Here is an 18,810-nt window from a genome sequence, read left to right on the forward strand (position 1 = left end):
GCTAATAATTTACCATCTCTGCCCCTCTACTTCCTCATCTGTGGAGTGAGGCTGTGGATGCCTACTTAATGGGATTGCTGTGAGTGAATGTGTGTCAGGCAGATGGCAGGATGTGGTCATATATTTAGTGCTCAAGTCCTGTTGGTTCCATTTCATCCTGTCCTTCTCAGAAGAGATCCAGTCACAGCCAGGGATGCATGCCTCAGCTGAGCTCCCTCTGTGCCAGGGGAACTACATCACGTAAATATGGAACATAACCCTTTCTCTTGTCCGCTAGAACATGGACTAAGCTGTAAACTCCAGGGCAAGAGATGTGTCCTTCACTTCTAAATCTCTAAGGTGGAACACAGAGCTTGGCACATAGTGGAGATTCAGCCAGTGTTTGTTGAATGAATAAGTCTGTGAGCTGAGGCAGTGTCCCCTACCTGCAAGTCTGTGAACTGAGCTGCTTTGAATGTGTTCAGTATTAACTATTTTATCTGTTTGTTTAAAAAATTTGTAGTTTACTTAAACATTTCTAGAGAGCTCATTGTTATCAAGTGGTAGTGAAAATGAGAGTATTGCTCAGTCCTGTCTGACTCTTTGCGACCCCATGGACTATAGCCCACCAGGCTCCTCTGTCCATGGATTTCTCCAGGCAAGAGTACTGGAGTGGGTAGCCATTCCCTTCTCCAGGGGGTCTTCCAACCCAGGGATGGAACCTGCATCTCCTGTGTCTCCCACATTGCAGGCAGATTCTTTATTGTCTGAGCCACCAGGGAATCCACTTAATGAATACTTAATTCAATTTAGTGCTTATAACATCCTTTCCACGTATGCAGTATTATTAACTCCATTTTGCAGATGGGACAGAAAAAGGCAGAAAAAAAACACTTCTCAAGTGAAACAGCTGATGAGATAACTAGCCTTGGAAATTAGGCCAGCAGTACAAAGCTTTGTGCTAACTACACCTAGGTTGTTTTGGCTTTGGATGTGGAATTTCATTTTGAAGAGGAAATAATACACATGATATATATATTATATATATATATGTATTATATATACATATGTATCATATTGAAGAGGAAATAATACATATATGGGAAAAAATATTAAAATGCATTGCCCTGAGTTTAAATTTAAATTTCCAGGGAAAAACACCAGTCAGATCTTAAAATTTCTACTGCAGTAGAAAGCTGAAAGAACTGCAGATGAAATTTCACTCAATTCCACATTCCCAATCCAATTCAATTTTTTAAAAATAGTTTTTGAATACAAGACACATTTATAAAATAGACAAATGCTTGCTTCTGGATCACTTATTCACACTGTTTTTGTAACCATTATTATTTTATACCAGAGACTTAATGACCAATGTATAAAATGATTGGTCTCACCCTTGGAAAAGGTCTGAAGCTTGATCTTGCACCGGTGGTACACTCAAACAAAAATCTCTTTTGTTTCGCCTGTAGATCTAGTTGGTATAGACTTCTCAGAATGAAAGCTGTCTTTTATTCTTAAAACTCACTGTTCTGAGCAGGTCTTTCTGTCTCAGTTAAGACTCATTGGTGGTAGTTATTGAAGTTGTTGATACGTTTGTAATGTTACAGAGAAAAAAACTTTCCTTCCACCCTCTTGGGTTCAGTAGGTAGGTTTATGAATAAACTGACTACAGGCAGAATAACAGGAGAAAAGTTATGCAAATTTATTCATTTTTAAATACTATGTGCATGGAAAAAGTAAATTATTATTGCAAGGGAAAAAAGTGAATAACCCCAAAAGCAATGAGATTTGAGCTTATATACCATCTTAGTAGAAGGGGAGAAGTAGTCCTCATAGAGAAGAGTAAATGATATTAGGAAAGATGACAGGCCCTTAGGAGTCTAGACAGGAGGTATGATAGTTTGTGACTGTCTGGGTGTGGCATTGACGTCTAGTCTCTCTCGTGGTGAATCAGTATTCCTCTGCTGGGGAAACTCTCAGGAGGGAATTGATGACAGTTAAATTCATTTTGAAGGAACGGTTTTTAGGCAGTTAGGGGGAGTTCAGAGAACTCAGTTTCTCACAGTGTTTGCTCTTTCTCAAGTGATTTCAGTCCCAAATAATCAATATGACAAGTGCGGCATATTTGGGGATGATACATCTGGAATGCTTTCAGTAGCAAAAGGATTTATCCCAGGCATCTGGCATAGAAAACCATCTCTTCTTCTTTCTCAGTTCTAGTACACAGAAAGAGGGCAGCCATCTGCAATTTAGAAGAGGTCCTCACCAGAACCCACCCACACTGGCACCCTGATCTCTCTATTCCCAGCTTCCAGAATTATGAGTGCTATACTCTGCTGTTTAAGCTCCCCAGTTTGTGGTATTCTGTCATAGCAGCCCAAATGGAGAAGGGACAGTCCTCGGTATCAAGAGCAATATTTTGTATTGACAGATGGAACCCTATAGTGCAGGCGTGAGGTTTTCCAGAAATAAGGAAGGAAGGAAAGAAAGAAAGACGGTTTCCTGGTGACTCAGTGGTCAAGAGCCTGCTTGCCAATGCAGGAGACATGGATTGACCCCTGATCTGGAAGGATCCCACATGCCAGGAGCAACAAAGCCCATGTGCCACAACTATTGAGCCTGTGCTCTAGAGCCAGGGAACCACAACTGTTGAACTCACAAGCCTCAACCATTAAGCCCACACACCATACTACTGAAGTCCCTGTGCCTTAGAGCCTGTGCTCTGCAACAAGGGGAGCAGTGGGAAGCCCACCCATTGCAACTGAAGGGTGGCTCCCCCGACCGTGGCAACTAGAGAAAAGCACTTGCAGCAACAGAGACCCAGCACGGCCAAAGAAACGAAACAAAAGCTCATGAACTGTTTGGAAAAGAGTGAAAAGGTGACTGAAGGAAGGAAAGAGACAGTGAGAGAGGGGAGGAAAGGCAGAGAAAGAAAAGCAAAGAAACAGGGTCTCCGGCTTAACCGTCAAGGGCAGACAGTGCTTGGGAACAGCCTGTAAAAGTAGTTTAAAAGGGGGTTGGATAATTTTTAACCCTCCCTCCGAAGAAGCACCTCCTCCCAAATAAACACCTCCCATTTATAATCGCTAGAGTGCCATGCCTAGATTGCATAAATACATTGAGTAAAGGGTTGCGTGCTTGAAATGAGCACAGTTTTATCATCCCGGATTTTTGTGATATATGAATGAAGCTATCCTTTCCCCCTAGGTGAATGTGCAGTAAGCCCTCTCCTCACTCAGCGAAGAAGCCAAATCATTTTAAAATTCTCACAAACAAGCATTTCATACAACTCAAACAATGCAATGACAAACATTTGTGTTTGTTTTTTCCCCCTCCCTCAATAGAATGTTCTCTCCAGATCGCACACGCTAGTTACTTGCTAGTTAACACAGAGCCTGCGGGGAGGGAGGCAGATTCTGCAGAGATAGCACCCCACAGGTAAAGAAAAGACAACACAAAGGTTATCTGAAGAAAGGTTTTAATTCTTTACAGTTGAGTGCTGCAAGAAAGGTGGTAGTGGAAATCACAGGGTGTGCTGTGGAGCTTTGCAGAGAAATGGTAAACTTCACGCGATGCTTGCGGGATTGCGAAGTAAAAGACGGTTTAGACAGCCTTTGTCCTTCCGCATGGTTTCCAGCGTACACTCTGCGGACAAAAACCATCCTGCTACCACCGAGGGATGCCCCGCGCGGCACAGGGTTGGGGATCCCAGTCTCCTGTGCCTTTCCCACTGCAGCGCTGGCATCCGGGGCCCATCGAACTGCCCCGCCCGCCTAGGACGCGAGATAGGCAGAGCTGCTGGCCCGCATCCTTTGCAAGATGACTAGGGTCGCTTCCTGAAGTCTTTTCCAAACGCCCGTGTTGGCCAAGCGACTTCTGTGCCCATTTTATTTCAGCAAATTAGATGAGTAGGGCTGCAGTCTAATCCCAGAGCCAGGTGTGAGTGAAGGACGGAAATCACAGCTGCAGAAGTGAGAGAGGACCGGGAAATGAAATCTGAGAAGCAGCCGTGGAGGGACAGCTTGAGGACTGTCATTTCTTTTCAGCGCCCATGGACACACAGAGGCAGGACATGCTCACCCACCGACTTCTGAGCTGAGACAGTCGCACCCGCGTGGGCCGTGGGGCTGCAGAAGGCGTCAGAGGCAAGGCTGGGGTCTGGGGTCGAAAGCACCCATCCCCCTCCCCACAACCCGTGCGAAGCCGCGGAACAAGGACGTTCTGATTGTTCTTCCAGGGGAACGCCACCACCTCCGGCGTGTACACACCGTGTTTTTCTCCTAGCTCCTATCTAACTACATTAATTTCAAGATCGTAAGGTGTGTTGAAACTGAATCCAGCAGCTCCCAGCAGTATTGAGGAAATACAGAAAACACAAGACTTGAGATTTTATGGCAATAATTTTCTATATGTTATTGATATATTTTACATTTTTGGTATTTTCAGGAGACATAGTCTGGACCTGGGAAAGGGGAGAGCTGGGGGTGCGCGAGGAGGGCTGTAGAGCGGGGTGTTGGGGGCTGCGGGGGGAAGAGGTGTCGGGAGGAGGCCAGGAGCCCGGTGGGAGAAGGGATGGGAGTGAAGGGTTTTTCGGGAAGGAAAGTCGGGGGCTGAGGAAGGGTTCTGGGAAGGGTTCTGGGAGATGGGCGGAGTGGAGGTTAACGAAAGGTGCCTGAGGCCTCGGCATACCCCAGTGGACACCCAGCCTCCACTGGGTGGTTTCGTCCAAAGCCCTCCTCACCCAACCCCCTCCCTCCCCAAAGCAGCAGCATTCCTGTTACCAGCGCGGCAGGAAATCGGGATAATATCCAAAGATACTGGTGAAAACATTAAGGCCCAAATGTGCATAAAATACAAGAAATTCCAAACTCAGACACTAATTTGAAGGACGCGTTAGAAGTGGTGGAATAAGGGAAAGCATTGGAAAGCCCAAAGAGGCGCCTTAGCCAATAGGTTTGTGGTGAGTGAAAGTCGCTCAGTCGTGTCTGACTCTTTGCGACCCCATGGATTATACAGTCCATGGAATTCTCCAGGCCAGAATACTGGAGTGGGTAGCCTTTCCCTTCTCCAGGGGATCTTCCCAACCGAGGGATCGAACCCAGGTTTCCCACACTATGGGCGGATTCTTTACCAGCAGAGCCACCAAGGAAGCGCTTGTCGTGAGGGGAGAACGAGATTGAGTTTGAACCAATCCACATGGGCCCTTTTGGGGGAAATACCGGAGGCAGCTGCTCACTTGGTTCCTGCCCCGGCAGTCGCCCGACTGTACTGTGGAGCAGAGACTGAAGGGAAAGTCCCCGCACCCGGCCCCAACCCTCCACCCAACCTGCGCCTTTAGGCAACCTGTGCCGCTTGCCATCCGCTTGCGTCCTGGGAATGCGGCTCTCCTGCGCCATTGAGCTCCACCCTGCAGCTCCCTTGCAATCCTTTGTCCGCGGGCCCCTCTATCGCGCCTCGTTGCACCGCTGCAGACTCTGAGCCCTGCTGCCCTTCTGCGCTCTACTGTGTGTGTCCTGGAAGCCCCTTCGCGCTGGATCCCAGCGCCAGGCCAGCCTGGAGCGACTCTGCGGGTCACCGACCCTCACCGCTCGAGGCACCTCCGCGGGGAGCCGTCCTGAGACAGAGAGGCTGGCAAGGGCACAGCTGTTCTCAGGCCACCCGCGTTGTCAAGTGACTTGTGGGGCTTTTCTGAGTGCCCTTGGTTTTTCTTTCGTTGTCTTGGCAAGGGGGTGGGGTCCAGAATTTTGGGAACGACTGAGTTCCCCCACACCTTTAGGAAGAGAAGAGTTGGGGTGGGGGGCCGGGGAGCGGAGTGCGATGATGGGTTGGGTTTGGAAATCACTCAGGGGTCTGGACAGGGCAAAGAACTCACCGCCAGGTCTCCCCCGGAGACTCCTTCGAGGTGAGCCGAGACCCCAGGCTTGCCTTCCTTTGGTACTGTCTAACAGCCTTAGGTTCTGGTCCAGCGTTCTTCCCAGAGTCCTATGCTGGAACACCAAGTCCTACCAGCCTCCAGAATTATGAAAAATAAATATCTGTTGCTTTTAATCCACACAGTCTATGGTGGTATAACAATCCAAGTGGGCTGAGATGAGGAGCCACCTCCATTTTCAGTCCTATGGTTCAAATTACTTTGTCACTTTTGGTCCTGACACATCAAGATGAAATGGATTTCATTTCCTAGAAAATTTATTTGTGCCACCTTATTAAAGTATTATACTAGTATTTACTTGAGCTGATGCAGACTGGCCCATTTATTTTTTATTCTAGATTTAAGAGCTCTGTGGGATAAGACAGTAGTCATTCATTTGACTTATTTTAGTTAAGGAAGAACAGGTTTGAGTAATTTTAAAAATCCAGGAAGAGATTTGAAATTTTATTTTGGTAAAAAACACATGAGATTAACTCTCAATAGTTTTTAAGTGTATAGTATAATATTCAGTTATTATTTATATTCTGCTGTTCATACGAGTTGCTAATGACACTTCACAGCTCAGGGCTCATTACTATCACCGATTGGAGTATGCACCACCTCTTGTTTATTTACAGATAAATATATGTATATATAAATGTGTAAATATGTATATTCCCAAATATCTTCCCTCTGCCCATTTTTCTTGCTTGCCTGCTTTCCAGTGCACTTTTTAATAAAGTCTAATGAAGTACTGTAAATATTTTGAAGATGTGATATATAATAAATATGTATTTAGTCTTCCTCCCTATTCCTGGCACAGAGCTCCAAAATCCCTTGGAATTTCCTAAGTGATGAGAATCATAAAAACGTCTTGATATTCAAAACAAACCTCTGTTGATGACACCAGACTGTGTTAGTAAGGTGACTTTTGGAAAGTCCTTGAGGATGGGAGCAGTCCCCAGGGGAACCAACTTAGGGTTGGAAATTTTAATGCCACCCTGACCTCCTGGGAGGGGAGGGGCTAGAGGTTGAATCCATTATCAGTGGCCAATGATTTAATCAATCGTGGCTATGTAATGAAGCTTCCATAAAAGCTCAAAAGGATGCAGTTTGGAGAGTTTTCAGGTCAGTGAATATCTAGAGATTTGGAGTGTTATGCCCAGAAAGAGCATGTAAGCTCTGTACCCTTTCCCCATATCTTGCCCTATGCAACTCTTTCACTTGGTTGTTTCCAGGTTACGTGCTTTTATAATAAACTGGTGATGTATTTCTGTATTCTTTGAGCCACTCTGGCAAATTGATGGAACTGAGGAGGAAGGTATGGAAACCTCTGATCTATAGTCAGTGGCTCAGAAGCATAGACAACCTGGTCTTGGGAAAGAACTAAAGGTTCTTGACTTTGTTTTGTGGCTAAACTATTCTGTCTTGTTTGACTGTTTTCCTTTGTTTCTGCATTTTCTCATTTCTCTGATTAAGTTGTTTGGAACTAGGTGGAAGTGAGTCTCTCTGCAGGGAAGGCGTTGCAGAGTCCTGCTGGGTTTCCTAAGTAGAGTTTGGAGACCAGAAGGGGGAGCTATCCTGTGCTGCAATGATAACAGAGTCCAATAGGAAGAAGAATGCTCCCGTTTTTTGGCAAGGACTTTGGGCTTCCCTGGTATCTCAGACAGTAAAGTGTCTGCCTGTCATGTGAGAGACCTAGGTTCGATCTCTGGGTCGGAAAGATCTGGAGAAGGAAATGGCAACCCATTCCAGTACTCTTGCCTGGAAAATTCCATGGATGGAGGAGCCTGGTAGGCTACAGTCCATGGGATTGCAAAGAGTCGGACACGACTGAGCAACTTCACTATTCACTGTTCAGCCAATGAAAATATGGACTCTTTGTTTACTGGAGTCCTCCCAACTTTCTTTTCCTCTTGATAAAAGTGTTCTTCCTTTGCTGTGTGAAAATATGAATGTGGCTCGCCATGGTTGCAGACCCCAAGTTGCAATTCTCTGCTGATCCCAAATAAATTCACTTGTTTCAGGTTAGCAAACTTCAACACTTCTTTTATCTTTTTTGCAGGACTCCATTCAACTCATAGCAAATGGTTAGGTCCTCTATGGTTAGTTCTCCCCCACCCCCACCCCCACCCTCACATCCCCACACCCATAAATAAGTTTAAAGAAACATTGCCTTTAAGTATGGCTTATTGGGTCCCACACATTTTGACATGTAGTTATTTCTGTGTGGATCACAACAAACTGTGGAAAATTCTTAAAGAGATGGGAATACCAGATCTCCTGAGAAATCTGTATGCAGGTCAGGAAGCAACAGCTAGACTAGAACATGAAACGATGGACTGGTTCCAAATTGGGAAAGGAGTACGTCAAGGATATATGTTCTCACCCTGCTTATTTAACTTATGTGCAGAGTACATCATGCGAAGTGCCGGGCTGGATGAAGCACAAGCTGGAATCAAGATTGCCAGGAGAAATATCAATAACCTCAGATATGCAGATGATACCACCCTCATGGCAGAAAGGGAAGAGGAACTAAAGAGCCTCTTGATGAAAGTGAAAGAGGAGAGTGAAAAAGCTGGCTTAAAACTCACCATTCAAAAAACTTGGCAGATAGATTCATGGCAAATAGATGGGGAAACAATGGAAACAGTGACAGACTTTATTTTCTTGGGCTCCAAAATCACTGCAGATGGTGACTGCAGCCATGAAATGAAAAGATGCTCCTTGGAAGAAAAGTTATGACAAACCTAGACAACCTATTTAAAAAGCAGACATCACTTCGCTGACAAAGGTCCATATAGTCAAAAGATTTGAGAGATGGACCAATAAAGAAGGCTGAGGACCGAAGAATTGATGATTTTGAACTGTGGTGCTGGAGAAGACTCTTGGCAGTCCCTTGGATGGCAAGGAAATCAAAACAGTCAATCCTAAAGGAAATCAACCCTGAATTGGAAGGACTGATGCTGAAGCTGAAACTCCAATACTTTGGACCCTGATGTGAAGAGCTGACTCCTTGGAAAAGATCTTGATGGTGGAAAAGATCTTGATGGTGGGAAAGATTGAAGGCAGGAGGAGAAGGTGGTAGCAGAGGGAGATAGTGAAGGACAGGGAGGCCTGGTATACTGCAGTCCATGGGGTCTCAAAGAGTTGGACATGATTGAATGACTGAACTGAACTGATCTGGTTCAGCCAGATCAGTTCAATTCAGTTCAGTCGTTCAGTCGTGTCTGACTCTTTGCGACCCCATGAATCACAGCAGGCCTAGCCTCCCTGTCCATCACCAACTGCCAGAGTTCACTCAAACTCAACTCCATCGAGTCGGTGATGCCATCCAGCCATCTCATTCTCTGTCATCCCCTTCTCCTCCTGCCCCCAATCCCTCCCAGCATCAGAGTCTTTTCCAGTGAGTCAACTCTTCGCACGAGGTAGCCAAAGTATTGGAGTTTCAGCTTTAGCATCAGTCCTTCCAGTGAACACCCAGGACTGATCTCCTTTAGAATGGACTGGTTGAATCTCCTTGCAGTCCAAGGGACTCTCAAAAGTCTTCTCCAACACCACAGTTCAAAAGCATCCATTCGGGGCAGATAGATTTTTTTAATTTATTAAAAAAAAAAAACAAAGTGACTCACAGAATATTACAGGAAGACATCTTTGGATCTGTCATATAACACATAGATTGATTTTTTGGAGTCTTTACCACCTCTGATACTAGGAAAGGATTTTCTGAGGTTCAATTTTGTGGCAAGCCCTCAATGTCTACCAAGAACGATTATCTTTTCCTCTGTGCCCCACCCCCATTGCCTTTAGACTTAGAAGATTCTATTATTTAAAAATCAGTTAACTGTTTAAATGTTTTCTAGTTTAAGTTGTTTCTCTTTTCATTGGCTTAACATATCTGAAATTAATTTTTTGTGTATGATGCATAGTGAATACATAAAGATTTTCTCAAATCAAAAAAAATAAAAAAAACAAAAGCATCCATTCTTCGGCGATCAGCTTTCTTCACAGTCCAACTCTCACATCCCTACATGACCACAGGAAAAACCATAGCCTTGACTAGACGGACCTTGGTTGGCTTTTTAATATGCTATCTAGGTTGGTCATAACTTTCCTTCCAAGGGGTAAGCGTCTTTTAATTTCATGGCTGCAATAAGCATCCGCAGTGATTTTGGAGCCCCCCAAAATAGTCTGACACTGTTTCCAGTGTTTCCCCATCTATTTCCCAAGAAGTGATGGGACCAGATGCCTTGATCTTAGTTTTCTGAATGTTGAGCTTCAAGCCAACTTTTTCATTCTCCTCTTTCACTTTCATCAAGAGGCTTTTTAGTTCCTCTTCACTTTCTGCCATGAGGGTGGTGTCATCTGCATATCTGAGGTTACTGATATTTCTCCCGGCAATCTTGATTCCAGCCTGTGCTTCTTCCAGCCCAGCGTTCCTCATGATGTACTCTGCATATAATACTGTCAAAATTATGTTAAATTGTAAACACAAAGAACTGCCTGCTGTGGGGAAAAATCCACACATTGGAACTGGGAGCAGATCATAGATGGATTATAATACTGTTTGCCATTCCTCATTCCCAAAACTCTATCATACACAACTTTTCAAATTGATGGCTAGTACAATTTGCTGAGTCATTCCCCCATTATTGCACTTCAAGATTCCACCCCTCCCAAATATTGATATGACAGTCATTTCTCCAAATCAAACCAAATGATGAGAATTTATTTCCACTTGAGGTTATTTTTATAGAGCATATTTTGAGAAAAGGGATTCCAAAGGTTATGAAAAACCTGAAGATTCTTAAAACATTTTGCTACATTGTCTCCCTGAAGCAGTATCTGCAAAATCAGAGTTTTCTTTTGATTGAAACCCAATGGGAGGGCCCTCCCAGGTACAAAAGCCCCTCCATGTCCCCCGTCTCTTGTTTGTAGAAAAAGGCTTTAGTATCCTTGGTCTTCTCTGAGTTCCGAAGAGCAGACTCAGGCTCTAATTAGGGAAGTGATGTGTTGAGGAAGTCCAAGCGCAGGTTGGAAAAGAATTCCCAGACAGAGCATTTCAGAAGGGATTCCATTTATTTTATTAAGTTTATTCCATTTAGTTTATTAAGAACAAAGAGCAGAGATAATGTGGGTACTGCAAGCACAGGGGGCCGACCCTGACAGACCAACACAACATTGTAAAGCAATTCTCCTCTGATTAAAACAAACAAACAGTAAACAAACAACAAACAAGAACCCAACATCTTTCCCTAAAACCATTGGGGAGTTTGGGTTCTTTGAACACATGCTGTCCATTCTCCTTGCTTGTGAAGTCAAAGTGGCTCAGTCATGTCAGACTCTTTGCGATGCCATGGACTATACAGTCCAGGCCAGAATACTGGAGTGGGTAGCCTTTCCCTTCTCCAGGGGACCTTCCCAACCCAGGGATCGAACCCAGATCTCCCGCATTGCAGGCAGATTCTTTACCAGCTGAGCCACCAGGGAAGCCCAAGAGTCCTGGAGTGAGTAGCCTATCCCTTCTCCATCAGATCTTCCTGGCCCAAGAATTGAACTGGGGTCTCCTGCATCACAGGTGGATTCTTTATCAGCTGAGCTACTAGGGAAGCCCCCCTTCCTTAGAGCCCTGCTAAAAAACAATGTACTTTCTTTCACCACACAAAAGCTTGGCTTTGCTGTGAGACAGATGAGTGGAGCCAAGTTTGGTTCACTAACAAGTTCTCCCAACTTAATAGTGAAAAAAATCTCAATTTATATTTTTACTTCTTAGTAACTGGGTAGAGTGTATAATTTTTCTATTCAGCATTTGCTTTTACTTATATTTTTGTGAACTAAGTGAAAAATTCCAGTGGTATTTTTCCACTGACATTTTCTGTTCGAATTTTATGAATTCTTTGTATATTTTGGCTGGCAGTTTCCTAGTTTGGCTGTTTTCCTTTGATGATTGTGCCTGATTATTTTTCACACTCACAGGATTATTATGGACTTTGCTCATTGATTTCTTTTCTTTCCACTTTTCTCTCCATTATGTTCCTAGTTTACCCAACAAATCAGCTAGGCTCTTCTTCAAGCGCTTTTCTCCTTCTGACCACTCCACAGAACTAACCTCAGTTTAGTAGCCACACTTCTGACTGCCCATTTAGTGCATTTTTAAGTCTATGCCAATGCACATGAAGAGAATAAAGAGGGTCACTCATTATCCTGATATGGAAAGGGGTAAGTTGCCCACTGCAGTTGCCCATTGACAATGTGTCCTGAGGGGAATTCAAGACAGGAAAAACTGATGAAACATTCTGCACTTTGGATTTACCAAGCCCCTAGACAGTTAAAATGTGTAACCACGGAACAGTTTCAGTGACTCCATATTCTTGCATCTTCCCATAGACAGAAGAGCACTAAAGTTGGCAACTTGAGATATCTGTTGTGATTAGCAGTACTCTTATCAAGATGTATGTCTGACTACAAGTATTTGCCAATCAAAACAATTCTTCTATATACTGGCTCATTCCCTATCTTTTTGGAGCAGCCCCTCAGGCTTTCCTGGTGGCTCAGATGGTAAAGAATCTGCCTGCAATGCAGGAGACCCAGGTTTGATCTCTGGGTTGGGAAGATCCCCTGGAGAAGGACATGGCAACCCACTCCAGTATTCTTCCTTGGAAAATCCCATGGACAGAGGAGCCTGGCGGGCTATAGTCCATTAGGTCACAAAAAGTCTGACACAACTGAGCGACTAACACACACACACACACATTCCTCCTTTCCTCCTCCTCCTTCAGAGGTAAGGAGAGGCTGTGTGGATGAGGACAAGCTTGCCTTATCAGTAAACAAATGGTGTTGTGGCACAGCAACTGGCTAATGGTACATCCTGAGGGGATTTAGGAAGGAGAACAGGATACTAGCCCTTTAGATGGCTAAGGTCCCTATCAAAGGAATGATTCTAATAATCCCAGATGAATACATCTTCCCATACATTAAAAAAAAAAGCACCAAATTCATTAACTTAAGATGCCTGGTTTTCTTTAATCAACAGCAAATTTGATAGTTCAACTATCTGGTTTTTGTTGCAAAAACTCCTATATACCTGGGTTCTGAGAGGCTCTCTTCCTGGAGCAAATCTGCTGAATAGAATATTAACTCTCAACTTTTAGGTTGTGCATTTTCTTCAGTCATCAGCTATTTCCTGGCTATGTATGTGTGCGTGCTTGCATGCTTAGTTGCTACAGTCATGTCCAACTCTGCGACCCTATGGGCCTGAGCCTGCCAGGCTTTTCCTTCCATGGGAGTCTTCAGGAAAGAAAACTGGAGTGGGTTGCTGTGTCCTCCTCCAGGGAATCTTCCCCGCCCAGGGATCAAACCAGCATCCCTTAAGTCTCCTGCATTGGCAGGCAGGTTCTTTACCACTAGAGCCACCTGGGAAGCCCCACTTCCTGGCTATAGGCATAAAAACTTAACTTTTACATTATGCGTTTTTCGTTAAGTGAACATCAGGTTAAAAACACACACACACACAAAACCAAAACGCAATACCTAGAAAGACTGCACGCATATGGACTGAAAGATTCACTACTTAAAAATTGAAGATTACATTTTTTAAACCATGTGCTTGCTTAAAAACAACAACCAAAAACCAAAAATCCAAAAATCCTCACCCTATTAGACTGCTCCTCCCCAAACCATTGTTTGTCTTTTCTAAAGAAATGCTAACAAATTTCCTGGTACGGACCAGGATACTAGTAGCTTTGGGTCTTATCAGATGTCTTCAGTCTAAATTAATGAGTTTTCTCGAGGCTGAATTCCCCACTCCTGTGGCTCAGGGACAAACAGTGGACTGAAGGCCTGGGTTCTAAGCAGCTAAGGTGGGGTTGAGGTAGAAAAATATGAGGCTGTCAGTGTAGCCTAGGGTCAAAAGGAAAAAAAAAAAAGGACTCGATTTCGTCTTTTAAAAATCGAATTCCAATCTCCCCTTATTTTTCACATAAGTGTTTGCTGTTCCAGTTTGTTGACATTTAAAGGCAATGCCTCTAAGCTCCCTTGACCTGAAGGTCATAAAACACCAGAACCTGTGACAGGACAATCAGCAAGTGATCAAGGAGAAAAACACCAGGTGGCCTATTAACTTTAGAACATGGTCCTTAGACAACGGCCTGAGGTCACCAGAAAAGGTGAGGGGAGAGGACAGGAGAAAAGGGGAGAGGATGGAGACTCGATATCTTAAGAAAATTCAAGAACTGGGAGATCAGGAAAAAAGGGTCATAAAAATTGACAAACTGACATACATGATGATTTTTAGACCAGGGATTATGTACACTGGGATCCTAAACCAACCAAAAACAAATAGGTGGGTCAACATTAGTAAAGATATTCTCGCGGTTTGGGGAACGCTTTTCCCCCTCTCAGTGACTATGCTGGGAGCTCTTTACTTCTACTCTTTGAAACAAACTTTGCCTTTGTGGGTACCTGCGTGTCCCTGGAAGATCACTCCTTCGCGGGCTGTTCCTGGATTCTCCTTTCGGGATGGCCCTCACAGGACGTGTTCCCCTGAGAGTCCGCGTCTAACCTGCGCACACGGGAAAAGCCCACGCAGCTCGGCGCGTACAGAGCGATTTGACGCGAGGGGTTGCACGCAAGAGGCCCCACGGGGCGGTTTTCCAGCCCAGTCCCCACCCCGCGTTAGCCTTGCGCAGCAAGGAGGAGCTTCAGCTCAGGTCCTAGCAGCTTACAAAAAACGTTTTCCTAACGGAGTTTTCCAATGAAACTGCTTCCTTTTCGCACACGAGTCATTTACTGGAGAAGTGACAATCCCTGTAAGATTTCAGCGTGCAAGGACGTGGGTCGGAGCGAAGCGCATCTCTGCTAGCTGAGCCGGAGTGCGTGTAAACCGCTGCCAGGACCCAGGCGGAGTGGCGCGGCCTCTGCCAGGACCCGGGGGTGGAGTACACCGCTGCCGGGACCTTGCGTGGAGAACACCCCTGCCAGGACCCTGCGCCGGGCGCCCAGCCATCCCAGTCGCCATTTCTTGTCCTCTGTCCCTGCGCTCCATCTCTATCAACGCGTTCCTGTCCCTGGCTCTCCGGCAGCGCTCTTAGTGAGCCCGGGTCCCCGGCTCTCCCCGCCACCAGTGCGCCCTGTTCGCATCCCTGTCTGCCCCCTGGGGCCCCGCCGCTGCCGCCCTGGCGCTCCCCGCGGGCCCCGGCGAGGCCGCCTGCGCCCTGTGCCAGAGCGCGCCCCGCGACCCGGTGCGCGCCGACTGCGGCCATCGCTTTTGCCGGGCGTGCGTGGTGCGATTCTGGGCGGAGGAAGACGGGCCCTTCCCGTGCCCCGAGTGCGCCGACGACTGCTGGCAGCGCGCCGTGGAGCCCGGCCGCCCGCCGCTCAGCCGCCGCCTGCTGGCGCTCGAGGAAGCAGCTGCGGCGCCCGCGCGCGACGGCCCGGCCTCTGAGGCGGCGCTGCAGCTGCTGTGCCGCGCCGACGGGGGCCCGCTGTGCGCAGCTTGCCGCATGGCCGCGGGGCCCGAGCCACCCGAGTGGGAGCCCCGCTGGAGGAAGGCGCTGCGCGGCAAGGTGCCCTTCCCCGAGGGTGCCCTGTCCCTCTTCTCATCACCAGACTGCGCCCTGTCCCCCCTCCGTATTCTCTGGATGGCGCCCTGGCCCCCAATCTCCATCTTCCGGACGGTGTCCCAGCTGCCCTCCCCAGACCCCAGTTAGAGCCCGGTCCCCTTTCCTTCCTCTGGTGCCTAGAACCCTTTCTGCCATCCCAGGACGGGACCCTGTTTCCCCCGTTCCCTAACCCCAGAGGTTGCACTCTCCGCACTCCCCTGTCTCTGGAAGTATCCTGTCCCCCTTTCCCACGCCTGGACGGGGTACTTTCTCCTCCTCTCTCTCCCTCCCTGCGCCCCCGTACCCGCGTGAACTCCCACTGTTGAACCGCCCTGCCCCGCCCCGCCCGCCTTGGCTAAGAGCCCCGCTGAGGCCCCCCACGCCCAGCCCCCCGTGTGTCACTGCCCTGCCCCCGGCATGACGTCATGCGGTGGTAGCCCCACCCCCACGGGCAAAGTCCTCCAGTGGCCGTGCTAGCGGCTCAGTCGTGTCCGACTCTGCGACCCCAGGAACTCTCACCTGCCAGTCTCCTTTGTCCATGGGATTTCCCAGGCAATAGTATTGGAGTAGGGGTGTGGCCTGAGGGTATTGGCCCCTCTCTGGCCCTGTCCCACTTCTTCTCACCTGCTCTGAACTCTCTTGAGTCCCTTCATCCACTCTTCTGGAACCTTTTCCACTGTGCTCTCAGCTGTTTACATGTGGCCCTGGGCCAGAACCTGCCATTGCAGGCTGGTCACAGCTGAGGTCTGGTAATCCCAGGGACCCGGGGATGGCGGGGGGCGGGTGTGTGTGTGTGTCTTAAGCAGTGGGATGTTATGGGCTTCCTTAGGGTTAGAGCATGTGGCCAGGGTACTGGAGTTGGACTTTCTTCCTGTTGAAGGACCCCACCCACCCAATCAGTGCACAGAGCTGGGCAGGCCCTGTGTGTGCCCATGGTCACCCTAAAGGGGCCACCCTCCGTCCCTCTGCTGGAGACAGTAACACGAGCATCCTCAATGAATAGTCTTGTGTAGTTACCCTGTTGGATTCTTAGCACAAATGTTTCTCTCAGACTATAGAGAGCACAGGTGGTCACTAAGACCCTCTCTGCAGCCTGCAGAGTTTTGAGATGTCTGATGGGCTAAGATCATGAACTGGGGCATCTGGACTGCCTGATGGGATTCTAGTGGTGTGATGTCCCTCTGGACTGGGCTTAGGTGGGCCCCGGACTTTCAGAAGTGGCCACACACCCCATAACCAGTGTCTTTCTCCAGGAGAACAAGGGGTCTGTAGAGATAATGAAGAAAGATCTGAATGATGCTCGGGATCTGCATGGCCAAGCTGAGTCCGCTGCTGCTGTGTGGAAGGCAAGTGGGGTGGGGTTCGAGTCCATGTGAGCAAGGAAACATGGATGTGTACCCTGACCCGGTGGCAGGGTCTTGGACCAAAGCTGAGCGCTGTACAGTCAGATGTACCGTAGAGTCAGGGAACTCTCCCTTGAGGTGGTCAGTGGTGGATGGGTGGGGTCTCAGGGTAGCCTGAGGACACTGTTATGCCTGCTGCCCACCCATCCTGCAGGGACATGTAATGGACCGGAGGAAGAAGGCTCTGACTGACTACAAGAAGCTTCGGGCCTTCTTTGCCGAGGAGGAGGGGCGATTCCTACAGGAAGCAGAGAAAGAAGAAGGGTCCCTGGAGGACGAGGATGAGGACCCAGCAGAGAGGTTCAGGTCTCTGCTGCAGGCTTTGTCGGAGCTGGAGAGGAGGCACCACAACCTGGGTCTCAGTATGCTGCTCCAGGTAGGCACCCAGTCCTGCTGATCAGGGGAGGGCAGCGGGGATGCAGATTCAAGAATTAGCAAGAGGGTAGCTTATGGATGGAGGAGCCTGGTAGGCTGCAGTCCGTGAGGTCGCTAAGGGTCGGACACGACTGAGCGACTTCACTTTCACTTTTCACTTTCACACATTGGAGAAGGAAATGGCAACCCACTCCAGTGTTCTTGCCTGGAGAATCCCAGGGATGGGGGAGCCTGGTGGGCTTCCGTCTATGGGGTCACACAGAGTTGGACACGACTGAAGTGACTTAGCAGCAGCAGCAGCAGCAGCTTATCAAGGGAGAACCCTTCAGACCAGCACTGCCTGGCTTCCGTTTGGGGCTGAATTTCAGGAATGAGTAATCCAGGAGACTCTGGCTTCCCCCCGCATTTGCAGAGAGGGGGTGCTTGCATTCCAGTATTGAAATACTGGGCCACTCCTCTGTCCTTGGGCTCTACAGGTAGGAGCTGCCCATGAGGTCAGAAGAGGCAGGGATCTTGGGGACGGTGGTGGTTGCCATGCCCTCATCCTGAATGTCCTCCTTACTCTCTGCCCTGAAGCCTTGCCTAAACCTGGGGATTCTGGGCTCTTTGCAACCCTTGAGTCTGATCCTGGAACTGGTAGCTCTGTCCTTCCCTCCTCTGAGCTGAGAGGTGCCGTTTTCCTCTGGCAGTCGTGGTTACTCAGCTCCACGTGGGTGCTGACTGTGGGTGAAGGGACACGAGTGTCTGGTGGGGCTGGATTCTGCAGTCATCTGGCTTGCAGGATGGAAACTCACTCACTCGTTCCTTCTCTCCCTGTGCAGTGAACTCAGAGGAAGCTGTTAATCCCGGGCCTGAAGCAGCTCCTCCATCTGCCTCCTTCTGGACCCCTTGTCGTCCTTCAAGACACCCCCAGCCCTGCGTGTCTTCTTCTAGGTGAATATGTGGACTGCGAACTCTAGGTGCCTGCCTGGGGTTGCTGACGACAGTACTCCTCAGAAAAGTGTGTGTGTTCCCTTTTCCTCTGGGTGTCCATGTTTCCAGACTGTAAACCTTTCACTGTAGAGATCCGTATTGGGGGTAAGTTAACCCAAGTGTATCCTGACTCCATAAAGTTCTTTTCGTTGCCCCAAGTCTCATCAGATTTGCTGAGATCTCCATGAGCCGTGGTCATCAGGAGGCTTGGGCTGTGCAGACCTGCTCCGTGATGGGGCTGCTCCACCAGTCAGGCCCGCGCAGGCCCGCAGACCCACACCCATGCAGGCACAGCAGTTAAGGTGGAATCTGAGGCGACTGTCAGGGAAAGGAAAGCTCAGCGTGCCTGGGTGGGGATGGTGGGCCGCTCAGACTTGTCACCTCTGCTTGAGGTCCTTGAACAGCGTATGTTGCACAAACCTACACCTACTAGGGCTCAGGGTCTGTCCACAGAAACAGGAGAACCTTGGGGTGTTCGGGGACAGTGCAGCCCTTCACTGGCATGTCTTCCAGGCTGTGTCTCTTTTCAACCTGTTCTCATTTCTCTTCTCTATCTTCCATCCCTTGG

At 48.0% G+C, this 18,810-nt stretch overlaps 2 protein-coding genes across 2 annotated transcripts in view; one reads left to right on the forward strand and one right to left on the reverse strand.

The window, feature by feature from the left end:
• The window catches only part of TRIM17 (tripartite motif containing 17), a 79,116-nt gene extending 64,569 nt beyond the window's left edge, over positions 1-14,547 (reverse strand). Inside the window, exon 1 of the mRNA XM_055428999.2 lies at positions 14,354-14,547. The gene's annotated coding sequence lies outside the window, so the exon portion shown is untranslated. The remainder of the gene's footprint in view (positions 1-14,353) is intronic.
• RNF187 (ring finger protein 187) lies at positions 14,022-18,400 on the forward strand. Its single transcript, XM_088839330.1, has 5 exons — positions 14,022-14,058; positions 14,987-15,456; positions 16,746-16,838; positions 17,050-17,271; positions 18,092-18,400. The coding sequence occupies exons 1-5, from the start codon at positions 14,022-14,024 to the stop codon at positions 18,092-18,094; spliced, it is 825 nt and encodes a 274-aa protein (XP_088695456.1). The 3' UTR covers positions 18,095-18,400.
• Positions 18,401-18,810: the final 410 nt, after the last annotated feature.

Source organism: Moschus berezovskii, chromosome 8, assembly GCF_049115385.1.
Source record: "Moschus berezovskii isolate FMDL1 chromosome 8, NW_MosBer_1.0, whole genome shotgun sequence".
NCBI lineage: Eukaryota > Metazoa > Chordata > Mammalia > Artiodactyla > Moschidae > Moschus > Moschus berezovskii.